The sequence below is a fragment of the Herpailurus yagouaroundi genome, unplaced genomic scaffold (assembly GCF_014898765.1).
Source record: "Herpailurus yagouaroundi ecotype Mexico unplaced genomic scaffold, PumYag 180, whole genome shotgun sequence".
NCBI lineage: Eukaryota > Metazoa > Chordata > Mammalia > Carnivora > Felidae > Herpailurus > Herpailurus yagouaroundi.
The window spans coordinates 4,820,586-4,833,262 of NW_024412411.1; the positions used below are offsets into that span (position 1 = coordinate 4,820,586).

At 55.7% G+C, this 12,677-nt stretch overlaps 1 protein-coding gene across 10 annotated transcripts in view; it reads right to left on the reverse strand.

Moving 5' to 3' along the window:
- GDPD5 (glycerophosphodiester phosphodiesterase domain containing 5) overlaps positions 1–12,677 on the reverse strand; it is an 87,888-nt gene that overhangs the window by 23,125 nt on the left and 52,086 nt on the right. For 8 of the 10 annotated variants that reach the window (XM_040489380.1, XM_040489381.1, XM_040489383.1 and 5 more), the window contains 3 exons: positions 3,917–4,020; positions 738–831; positions 19–78 (listed from right to left, as the gene is read on the reverse strand). In XM_040489380.1, coding sequence (XP_040345314.1) covers positions 19–78; positions 738–831; positions 3,917–4,020 — 258 coding nt within the window. Of the gene's footprint in view, positions 1–18; positions 79–737; positions 832–2,675; positions 2,768–3,916; positions 4,021–6,783; positions 7,220–12,677 lie in introns of those variants that run through there. The other 2 variants (XM_040489384.1, XM_040489385.1) reach the window with 2 other exon arrangements.

Below are 12,677 nucleotides of genomic sequence, written 5' to 3' on the forward strand. Positions count from 1 at the left end.
CAGGGAGGCAGCCCTTACCTTGTGCAGCCAGTGTAGGTTCATCTGCTGCCCCACGGCGATGTGACATAGTGCCAGGACCTGAAGAGGGGGCCCACGAGGTGACGGTCGGGCACCGTGTGTGACCCAAAGGTTTCTGCTAGCTCCCCAGACACCCTTCTGCCCACTGCTGCTCTGGACCTTGGTCAGAGCAGTCAACAAACCCTCCCCGTAGGCGATGGGAGTGCCCAGCCCGGCCTAAGCCTGGCCTCCTCCCCGGTTATTCTAGGCCGCTAGGCTCCTCCTCCTCTACAGTTTCTCCCTCCGCAGGTCACTGGGCCCTGCTGCGCTTGGGCTGCCCAGTTAATGTTTTGAGAGTTCAGGGCCCCAGGATTCTGAAGCAGACTTGAGCCTAGTCCCCAGGGAGCTCCCAGTCTAGCATGGGGATCGACCTGAGTCTGAGGGAGTAGAGAATTGGTAGCAAGAACCAAGGCAGAAGTTTCTGGAAGAGACAGTCTGCAGTGGACCCTAACAGCAAGATGGCCCTCGTCACTGGGTCAGGAGGAAAACATTCCAGGATGGGGCAAAAGATGACCTCCCACCTTGGAGGAAGCCGAGCCCCAGAGGGGCAGCAGACTAGGAGGACCTGGGAAAAGCCAGCTTCCCTTTTTAGGCCAGGGTGGTCCTCCATCGGCCCATGTAAGCCAAGTCTCCCACCCCCTGGGAGCAGGGCCACCTGCCCTCTGAGACGCCCCACGTACCAGGAGGCCCGCGATGTAGGTGAAGGCAGCAGCTGTGGTCATGAGGATGGGCACAGACCAGTCGCTCCAGTAGCCCATGCGGTTGTAGAGGTACCTGCCGGGAGGAGAAGGGGTCAGACCTGCACCAGGGAACCAGGAGGTTCCCTTGGGACAGCAGGCTGTCAGCTCTCACACAGCCAGGCTCAGTGACCAGGCCTTGGACCAGTCAGTAATGATGTCACGGTTCCCGTGCTCACCGGTCAGGCTTGTCCAGGGCTCACAGGGGACACCTGGGCATGCCAAGAAGCATAAAGAAAACAGTTCCCCATAATTCTACTGCCCAGAAGTAACCGCTGCCGAGACTTTGCAGACCTTTCTTCTGCTGGGTTTCCCTGCCAGGCTTATATATTTGTAAAGCAGCAAAGCCAGGACCCTGTCACATCTAGCATATGGTCAATTTGGGCTTTGGAGGGAGGTGCACTGGGTTCAAATCCCCACTCTGCCTCTCACTGGCTTGCAGGACCCCGTGGAGGTGACAGGCTTCCCCGATTCTAAGATGCCATCGATTGTGACATGCGTCTCAATTTCGATGCTAGAGTGTGAAAATGTGGGGTCTTAGGGTTGATACGACATAATACCTGACTTATCTCAGCCTTAGTTTTCTCATTTACAGGATGGAGATAACAAAGTGCCCTTCACAGGGTTTCCTGAGGATGAAGTGAGGCAAGGCACGTGATAAGTAATCAATTCTCTTCTTGTTATTAACACAAGAATTTACTGAGGTCAGTAAAAATCCTGAAGAAATTTGATTTTTTGACAGCCCTGTGGTCTGTTGAATTAATGTACCATACGTAGCCAACTTCCTACTGATGAAAACAGTTTCTAATTATTCACTCTTATAAATTAACACAAAAAAGAAAATGTTGCACATAGCTTTCTGTATTATTAACTATTTTCTTAGGATAGACTCCTGCGAATAGAATTATAGAGCCAAAGGCAATGGACTTTAAGTCTCCTGATAGATACTGCTTAGTTGCTCTCCAGAAAGACTGAGCCATCCAGATCCTCCCTGTACAACTGAGGAAACTGAGGCTCAGAGAAGGCAGCAATTTACTCAAGGTGGTCAGAGACTCTGAGACGGCACCAGGCAGTTTCAGGCCTACTGCCATCTCGGGCATGGGCAGGGGTGATGGGAAGGGACACTAGGACACTATGGGGCACCCTGGCCCTCATCTTCAGATTGCAGGGAGAAATCTACTGCTTAGAAGATCACTGAATGCACCCTCCTACAGGTGGAGAAACTGAGGCCCAAAGAAGGGCGGGACTCGCTTCTTAGGAACTGGTCCTGAAAGATGTTTTAGTTCCACTTGTCTCCCACTTTTGGCAGGGAGCCCTCCTGGACAGCAACAGCCCACGTGGCCCCTCCCTGGGTGGGCCAGCCCTGACCACCTGCTTCTCGCTCGCAACCCCTCGCTGCGTGAACTATCCCCAGAGGCTGTCGGGACTAGGAGGGCGGGGCCAGGGTCTCCTGAACCCCAGCACTGACTCCAAGAAACCGAGGTGACAGTGACAGGCTGATGGAGCTACAGGCCTTCAGGCCATCCCTAAGTCGCAGGCAGGCCTTCCCCCTGCAGACTCCCCAGCAGGGTAGGCACCCATCCTCTGCGTGAGCTGCCCAGTGCCAGGACGCTCAGTCTCTGGGCAGACTGAGGTAGTTCTTGGACAGCGTGATACAGTCAGCCATGCTCAAGTCCCTGTCCTACATCTGCCTGCACCTCGCTGTGTGACTGTGAAAAGTCTACTTAACCTCTCTGAACTCCAGTCTCCTCAGACTGTCCTCAATATATGTTTTGGCACTAAGTGGTTTTGTGGTTGTGGGTGAGTCCTGCCCTCTCTGGGCCTTAGTTTCCCCATCTGTACACGATGCGGGGGGACCTGAGGATCTCCCAGGCAGCAGACCTTCAGCAGAAGTGTCCAATGACTGCAGTGGAGGGCCAGCAGGGAATGTTCCCATTTACGCACAACAGTGCCGGCGCTTTGGATACCTGTGAGGATGAATAATTGATTTATGGCATTTAATAAAGGCCAGAGGGCACCTCTGGGACTCAAGCTCATCTTTCTGGGCTGTAGGGGGACAGCGGCACATCCTTTATTGTGCTCATTAATAACAGAGGCACAGCCTTGTGCCATGCAGAGGGGAGTGGATGCCCAGACTCCATTAATGGAGTCTTAGGATCATCCCAGAATCCTAGAACCACAGCCTGTCAGAAGCCCAGAGTCCTAGAAATCCCCAATTCTAACATCATGGCCACCTTCCAGCTGGAGATCCGGCCTCCTGGGAAGCAGCCCTGAGGGTGACATGGAGCTCTAAGCCCTCCCATGGCCATCATCTCGTTTCATCCTCAGAAAGACCTGATGAGATTGGAATTATCCCATTTTATGGGAGAGGAAACTGAGCCTGAGAGGCTCACCTTAGTGTGCTCATGGTCACACTGAACTGAGCTGAACTTCTAACCAGAAGGAAAAGACAGCACTGGATAGGGAGAGAGGAGGCCTGGCTTCCAAGCCCCAACTCTGCTCCTAAGCGGCTATGTGATCTTGGGCCTCAGTTTCCACACTTGTCAATGGAGGAGTCTCCATTAGAACCCAGGGAACTTACCCCGATCCCATGCCTTTCACTGTCTGGCAAAGGCAGGCAACGGAGGCGGGTGAAGAAGAAACAGGTACCCTTGCATACCCAGGTCCCAGCCTCAGACAGCCCTGCCCTTGGACCTGAGGCTGGTGCCCATAAAGGACCCTGAACTGTCCCAGAACCATAGCATCTGCCAGCGCTGCCCAAAGTCCTGCTCAGGGACTGAGGAGGCCTGCGGTCTGGGGTCACCTCCTCTGCTGAGGCCCTGGTCTTTCTGGGCCTTGGGGTTCTTGCCTACAAAGAGGTTCAGGGGCCCCGGACCCTGGCTGAGCCCTGCCCATCTTATGTTCCTGTTTTCCATGAGAGCAGCACCAGGAAGGAGTTCCCTGTTCCTCCCGGCTGGTCTCAGCTCCTGCCCAGCCTTTGTTCTTTCCAGAGGACCCTGCTCCCCAAAAGCCACACGGAGAGCCCTGAGGGCCAGCCTGGGAGAGAGGCTCCAACCCAAGCCCCGCAGTTCCAGCCCGGGGCCCAGGCCCCCATGTCCCCTGCTTACCCCACACCCACTCACCAGTTGAATTCATCGTAGTCATTGTGGACTTCCCACCAGAAGTAGAGCCAGGTGAGTGTGAGGCCAAAGGTGAAGGTGAGGAGCAGGAACCAGAGGCGTTCCCACTGGAAGAACAGAGCGGGGAAAGGGGTCAGGTGAGGTCAGGGGCTGGATCCTGGGGCCACCTCCCATCTAGAATGTTCTTCCTGCTCTCACTTTATAGCCAAACCTGCCAGGCAGGGATTACTGGCCTCTTCATACTGGTGGGGACCCTGAGGCTCAGAGGGGGAAGCGACCTGCCCAACACCACAGAGCTCAAAGTCACAAAATGGTAGGGGGCTAGGAGTGGGGTCAGGGATCCACCCCCTTGGGCTGAGGCCTTTCCAGTGTGCACCGTTCTCCCCATATTGGCGATGGCTCCCAGGAGCAAAGGCCGTGTCTGCCCTAAGCCTTTTTACTGGCATGGTCATCTGCAGTCTGTGGGGCCACATCGCTTACCTCCTTCCCTTCTCGCACACACCTACAGTGTAGGTATTCTTTCCCATACCTGCCCCATGCTACTGATAAATACACTGAGGCCCGGAGAGGTGAAGCGACTTGTCCTAGTCACACAGCAAGTGAGTGGAGCATTAAAGACCAGTGTCCCAGTCTCTGGCCTCGAAGTGTAGCCTTCTGCCACCCGTACCAGGCACCGGCCCCTCGGGGCTGGGCCACGTAGCCCCTCTGTCTCCAGCAGGGAGGGGGGTGGGGGCCCCCGACACTGCTGCTTCCAGAGAGGTCCGCAGGCACTTCCGGCTGGGCCCTCAGGTTTATCCCTGCTTTCGTCTGTCGCCTTATCTCAGAAGCACAGCAAGCTGGGAACATCCTGCTCTCTGGGAAACCGCTGAGATCATCAGAATGAACAAACAGCGTTTGAGGGGAAGTCAGCATAGAAGAGAACAAAGACCACCCCCACCTTGAGGGGTTGCAGGGCTTGGGCAGCCTGGGTATCTCTTGCCTGACCGTTGCCCAGAAGGCTTGTGGGCTCCCTGCAGCTCCCTTAGGCTTCTTTGATCCTTCCAGCCCAGAGCCATGGCTCAAACCTCAGCATAGCCTCTTGATGGCTCCTCACTGCGTAGCCAAGCAGGGGAGCCCCTCTGGGGGTGTTCTCTCCACCTCTCTGCCTTCATCCCCTTCCCCAATCAATTCCCTCACCCCGGAAGAGCCATCCCTCCTGGTTTATTTGTCTCACATTCCCATTCACCTTTCAAGTCAGCTCAAATGTCACCTCCTCTGTGAAGTCTTCCTGGACTTCACCTCTGCCGCCCAGCCCACGGTGCTGCCACAGCCTCAGTGCCCCCGACTTTAAACTCACGCCCTGTGCACCGTGATCGGCTCACGTGACTGTGTCTCGCAAGCGACTGCAGGTTCTGCAAGGACACTCCCTTAGCATTTATGACTGCAGGCAGGGACGCAAGTACAAGAGGAGAGAGAAAGTTCACTCACTGCCCGGGACACCTCCATCCTGTGCCATCAAGAAGACACCACAGTGGAGCAGCTATGCACACAGTGTCTGGAGCTTACAAGCCATTTAGCCTCAGGCATCACAAGCTGACATAACCCTTCTGTGCCTCAGTGTATTCCCATGTGACGTGAGGACAATACTAGTACTTCCACCACGGGGTTGACGTAAGCATTAAATGAGATAATACAAGCCAAGTGCTCGGAGCCAGGACTGGCAAGCAGTCCGTGCTCTGGTAGCACGGCTTCAGGCATGCTCTGCCACGCCCAGCACGCAGGACAGGCCCTCAAACCCCGATGAAGGTCCACACTGAGCACCCACTCCGTGCCTAGCCCTGGGCAGGAGGGTCTGAGCTTGGGTGACAGTGAAAGCAGCCTCCTCCGCTCGCTGTCATGTACAGAGGCAGGCAGCCTTGCTTAGCCCCGCTTTGTACATAAGCAGAGAGGCGGAGGTGAAACCATCTTTCCAGCAGCTGGCGGTGGGTGGTTTCTTAGAGACCGGACCACCCGTGTCTGTCCCACCTGGACAGAGAATGGCACGAGCCCCAGCCCTGGGCCCGTGAGGTGCAGCCTTGCTCAGGAATGGAGAAACCCCAGATAGGAGCAGGGTGAGCCATGTGCCTTTCTGGAGCACTGGAACCCAAGAATGGCTGGGACTGTCTGGGGGAGCAGAGAAGGGCTGTAGCTCAACCTCGGGGCTGAGGGCTGGGGGGTGCCCCGCCTGAGCCAGCAACCCCAGCCCGGCTGGCCTAGCATCGCCCGGGTCTCGGCTTTCTCCGAGTCCCTCTTGCTGCCTCCAATTCTCATTTGGTCACAAGTAAGAATTCATTCGCCCCTACTTCCTGTAGAGCATAGCTGGCTGCTTCCAGACCAGCTTAAACATAGGTCCTCGAAGCCTGATCCTTCTCTGGTCATGTCATGCCCCAGCCTGAGAATATCACTGGCTTCAGCCCTCACCTCTGCCTTCACACAGGCACTTTACAGGCCACGCTCTGAACTGCCCACAGACCCTCAACAGGCTTCTTCAAGCCCCGTACCTCTGCACAAGCCATACCCTCCATTTAGAAGGCAACCCCTCTCTGGTTCATGGGGCGGCGCTCCTCCTCCCTGAGGCCTTCCCTCTCCCATCAGGTCAATCTCCCGTCCACAGAGCTTCCATAGCCCTGACCCCATGTCTGTTCCAGCATAGACCCTGTAGTTCTAGAATTGTCTTTATATGTCAGTTACCTCTGTTATACTGTAAGCACCTTCGAGATCTAGGTGATCTTCCTATTCCCGGGGTGGGGTGGGAACTTAAGAAGAATTTGATAATGATAGGTGAGAAAAGACGCTTTCTCTTACTCTGCCACGAAGATGCCCACCCAGGAGACATTTCACCGGGGGCTTACCATCCCGCCCCCGCAGAGGGGCCCACGGTCTTCTGCGGACCCTCGGCTGGCAGCAGTGAATGGCCATCTGTCCACAGAGATCCCTCCACTTCGGCAGGGGCAAGCTGCTGCACCTCTGGCCACTAGACAGGGTTCTGAGAGGGGCCTGGGTGAGGGGTGAGCCTCAGCCTATGATGGGTCCTGTCCCAGGCAAGCAGCCTGGAATTCAATAGCTGGTGGGACCAGGGGGCTAGCTGTAGGGACAGTGGCAGGTTAGAAAAGCTGCTACACGTGCTGGGGGATGTCCTACGGTGAGTTATGATGCATAACCGAGGGGCAATTCTGACAGGTTTGCTGGGAATACCACAGGCGTTGGGGGACCCACAGCAGACGGGCCCTGTGCACTAAGGGCCACTGTCCCCACTTGACCAGATCCTGAGGGTGGGGCAGGAAAGACTGGGTGAGAATGAGGGGCTCCCCTGCCCCAGCCCTGGACACCAGGTAAGATTAGAGCCGGCAGGTGGATGAGACACTGAGGGCACAGCAGATACGGGGGCAAGGCCGTGGCATTAAGGAATAAGGAACCCCACCATCAGAACTGGCATGAGCTGGGGTCGGGGGCCACCTGGAGATGAAAATCCTGGGAGCTAGAAGCTGGTGGCCCCATGGCCACAGGGAGCCTGTAGACGGGGATGAAGAGACCCGACCCCAGCAGGGAAGCGGCAGGTCACTGTAAGAACAATCAGAGGAAAAACCTGGATGGGGGGGCTGGAAGAAAGGGGAGGGACAGGCCAGGAACTGGCAGAGGATGTGGCTCCATCAACAAAAAGGCTGCAAATGGCATTAAGGGTCCTTGTCAGGGCCACTACAGGAGAAAGGCCTGGGCCTGCTCCCAGGCGGTACGGGCGCTGAGGTCACTGCCAGCTGGGAGGGACGGTGGACCCACCGGCCCTCCATCACCTCTCAGTCCGCCCAGGGCCTGGGACTCTCTCTTTGTGGGGTTTTATCTCCATCCGAGAGCAAATGAGGAAAACCCCCAAGCCTCAGAGAAGGGCCAGCACACTCAGCTGAGCGAGCTGTGGACCTCATCACTAAGAAGTGGCACTCACGTCATGGTTACCATCAGTACACATATTTGCCATGATTGTTTTCCAGTACATGCTGGGCATGAGTCCTGGAGAAGGGGAGACTTTTGCTCATTTGCACAAAGGCTCAGTATGGATGCATAGGGGGGAGTCAGAGGTTGAGGAACATACCCGAGGTCACCAAGTGGGGGAGGATAGATGTGGGATTGAACTCGGTATCCTGACAGACGCCCCCATGAGAGCCAGCCCTGCGCAGTTCTCCCCAAAACCCGCCCTTGCCGTCTGGGACCCAGGATGGTAGTCCCAGGCCCAGCCTGGCCCCCTGCGATTCTCGCTCCTCTCTCTCGGGGCTCTACCCCAGGCCAAACCTCCTTCTCCTTCAGGAAACACCCGCATCCCTCCAGGCCTTGAAGCCCTCCTTTCCCTGAGTACTTCTGCACAGAGTCGTGGTGCCCGCCAATTTGACCCTCAATCACATTCTGAAATGTGGAGATGAAAATCACCTGGGCTCAGGAGGCAGATGGACCGGCCTCTGCCTCTTGGGCAAGTTAACTCCTCTGAGCCTCAGTTTCCTCGCCTGTAAAACAGGGAGAATAACCCCCTACCTTGGAGGATTGCTATTAAATGAGGTGATATGTATCAAGTGGCATACAGTAGGCACATAATAAGGGACGGTTCCCTGGGCTGTGGACTCCTTCAGGGCAGGGATGGCTGAGATACGTCCGCATACCCTGGGCTCACATCCTGCAGAGCGCAAGATGATGCTCAGACATGGTGTGAAGGCGTGAACCTGACTGTGACGCGGGGAGGCTTCAGGTCCCCCAGTGGACGGGGCCATCATCCAACCCAGACGTATCCTCTGGCTGAGGGACCAGGAGAAGGAGCTCCTGTGATACCCAGCCTCCTTCCGTTCAGAGCCTTGTAGCCACCTGAGCGGGACAAGGGTCAGGGAGCTCCTGAGCTGGCTGGGCAGCAGCAGGCACAGGGAGAGGCTGAGAGCAGCTGGGGAGGGGCACAGGCCCGGCCGCGAGCTGCGGGGGCCGCTCCATCCCTCTGCCGGGAGCTGGGGGTGATGGAGAGGCGGGGAGACCCAGCCCCAGAGGCCAGGGCATTCAGCCCCGCGCCCCCTGCCTCATCTCCTCCTGTTCTTGTCCCCACCCTCCAGAAGACGGGTCCCTCCATCCCGCGCCAGGCGACACTGTGCCAATTTCCCAGACGCCACCGCTCCTCCTCACCGCCTCCTGTGGTCGTGGAGTCGTCTCCGGTCCCTCTTCGTCTCCGTCCCGCCCACCCCAGAGCCTTCTGCATTCAGAGAAAAACGTGCTGAAAGAGCTTATGAGCAGCGGGGGCTCGCACAGTCGCCAAGCCTGGCTGCCGCACAAAGCCAGCCCTCCGCAGGAAACGCCCGCACAGGCCCGGCTGTGACAGCGTGTTGTACCACTCGCCTGGGGGCCCGGCCCACCCCACACCTCCACCCCGGGCCAGGATGCACGCAGACACCGCTTCCCCTCCTGGGTACCCTGCCCTGGACCCCCAAACGGACCCCGGAGCCTGAATTCCGCATAGGCAGCAGGAGCCATCCGTCCTTGACACGGCCACAGACTTCAGATTCACAGGATGGCGGGGACAGCGCTGTTTCGCTAGACTCCTGTTCCCTGCCAGTCCCTGCCTCTGCAGCCCCCAGGGGAGGAGCCCACCCTGCTTCGGCTCCTTAGCTGCAGGGACGGGCGCTCTCCCTCTGGTGCTGCCTGCCTCTTCCTTCTAAGACAGCAGCCGGATAGAGGCAGGCTGCGTTTGGGAGCCCAGCAACACTGGCTTTGAACCCAAGACTGGCCGCCTCCTACTAAATGGGTGACCTTGGGGGAGACATTTATTTATCCTCTCGGGCACCAGCTTCCTGCTCTGTAAAATGGGGCCAGCAGGTCGGCATGCTGCAGAGACCAGCAGGACCTATAGTGAGTCCCTCCGTCCCTCCCTCAGGCGCCACTGACATCCTCGGCCGCCACCCTGAAGCTGGTTCTCGGATTCTACACACAACAAGTCCAGTAAAAGGGCAAGAAATTCTGGGGGTCACAGGACCAGGGCACTGCGGGGGGTGTAAACAAGAGTTGGATCTTAATTCTCAGCCCTCCTCCCCAGTAGCCGCATGCCATGGGCCGCTCAGGACCAAGCCTCAGCTTCCTCCTCCATTCACGGGGGTGACATCACCTCTACCTCACGGGAGGGCTGCCAGATATAGATGTAAGCTTTTGTAAGTCGCCAAATCCACGATGGTTCCTATAATTATCGTTTCGCATCTGACAGCCCTTTAATTATGTGAAGACAGTGATCAAGACGTTCCCCCCGCCCCCTGCCCTACACCCAATTTCTTCCGGCTGCTGAGGACAGCCAGCAGCTCACCTGCTCCCAGCCCAGGGTGGGTGTCACCGTTGGTGGGACGCAGAGGGCAGGCCAGCTCTGGAGGCTGCTGTCCTAGGAGCTGGCACAGATGAAGGAAGGAGACCCTGGCATAGCACCTGTCCCGTGCCCCCTCCCAGCCCCGCGTCGCTGGCTGTGGAGGACACAGCCCTGCGTGGGCTCTTCACAGAGTTGGGGCGAGGTGCCCCTAGGAGTCCTCCACATGCCCCAACTCCTCTCGTCCTCCCCGCAGCTCTGCAAAGCAGGTGGTATAGTTGGAGGAAAGCAGAGGTCAGCCAGGGGAAGTGGCTTGCCCAAGGCCACAAAGGGCAAATGTAATAGTGGAGCCAGAATTCACACCCAGGTCTGGGTGCCTTCAGCATCTCCAACTGTCCCAGAGCAACAATGAGCAAGACATGTAATTGTCCTTGTCTGACCAAGGAGGAAATTGGCTCAGAGGGGCCAGGCCTGGCCCAAGGTCACACAGTGAGTCATAGGCAGTGCCAGGCCAGGAACCCTGGAATTTCAGACTTAGACAAGAGTTCAGAGATCATCTTGCCTCATCCTCTACAGATCCAATTCAGAGATGGAGAAACAGACCGAAAGAAGGGGAAGAGCCTGGAAGCAAGGACACAAGATTAATAGATAGTAAATTAGTACAGAAAGGATACAGAATTCGACAGATGGAGTGGGGACATCTATTGGTAAAAAATTATACCCCTACCTCACACCCCATACCAAAGCAAATCCCAGCACCTCCCCTCCACACCCTTGCCACCTCTCTCTTCCAGTCATCCTAGATATATGTGCTGTGCCCTGCACAGGGAGATGAATGAGGCCTGGATTCCCCTCTGAGCAACCCCCACAGGTGACTGAGAAGCCAGCAGGCAATTCCCATCCTACGGCCAGTTACGGGAGGAGAGATGGTCTGGAGGGCTTCCCGGAGGAGGGGATGCATGCAGCAAAGCTGGAAGGAATGGGACTGCTGGGATGACAGGTTAGGGAGCCTGGACTGGGGCAGAGGGAGAGAGCAGAAGGTATAAAGGCACAGAGCTCAGCAGCTTTTGTTTGGGAGAACTGGCTTCCTTTGCTATGGGCATATAACAGCTCTATGTAGGAGTATTAACCTTCATATGTGCTGTATATTTTTTCTTTTTTTAATTTTTTAATATTTACTTATTTTTGAGAGAGAGAAAGAGACAGACAGAGCATGAGCTGGGGAGGGGCAGAGAGACACAGAATCCGAAGCAGGCTCCAAGCTCTGAGCTGTCAGCACAGAGCCTGACACAAGGCTCGAACTAATGAACTGTGAGATCATGACCTGAACTGAAGCTGGATGTTTAACCGGCTGAGCCACCCAGGCGCCCCTTTTTCTTTTTTTCAATGTCTTTTTTTTTTTTTTTTCAGGCGGCAGTGGGTGGGGTGGCGGGAGGCGTGGGCAGAGAAAGAGGGAGACAGAGGATCCAAAGCAGGGTCCACACTGTCAGCACAGAGCCTGATGTGGGGCTCGAACTCATGAGCCGTGAGATCATGCGCTGAGCCGAAGTCAGATGCTTAACCAACTGAGCCACCCAGGCGCTCCTATTGTGTATTTTTTCTTATTTCACCGTTTTACTTTAATTTGGTTTATTATGCTTTCTGCATAAAAATTTAAATTTTCACGTAGTCTAATCTACCCTTCTTTTCCTGTATAGGTTTTTGCCTTTGGAACCATGTTTAAGACAGGTAGCCCAAGAGTATATATTTGATTCACATTTTATAGTGGTAATTTCTTGGCTTTGCGGTTTACATTCAAACCTGTAATCCTCCCAGCTCTCTATATTCATCTGTCTACCGCTCCACACGGATGTATATATACGTGCACGGATAGAGGTTGGAAAGCCATTTCTCTCAAGCGTTAAGATTAGAATTCCATCTACTTTACATCTTTCCAAGTTGTTTGAATTTTCTCAACAAATATGCACTTCCTCAATAGAGAAAAGGAATTTAAAGATAGAAAAAAAATACATTTTAATCCATCTGGAATTTATTTTGGTTTGAGGTAAGAGGCAGAGATCTAATTTTATTTCCACCAAATGGATACTTCAGCTGTCTCTACACGGTTTGTGAAATCTGCCGTCATTTCCACGTTCGTTCACCACACAGAATATCCTCACATGCGTGCGCACTGCTTCTAGGCTTTCTAGTCTGCTCCACGGCAGCCCTTTCCCCGTGTGTGGGTGCTGCTGGGCACGGCTCCTTCCACAGGGCTGAGCCCTGCTCCCTGTGCCACCCCTGGGGTCCCCACTCTGCTTTAAGGTCCTAGAGTCCAGTGGGGCACCTGGGTGGCTGAGTCGGTTGAGCGTCTGTCTGACTTGGGCTCAGGTCATGATTTCACAGTTTGTGGGTCTGAGTCCCACGCTGGGCTCTGTGCTGACAGCTCAGAGCCTGGAG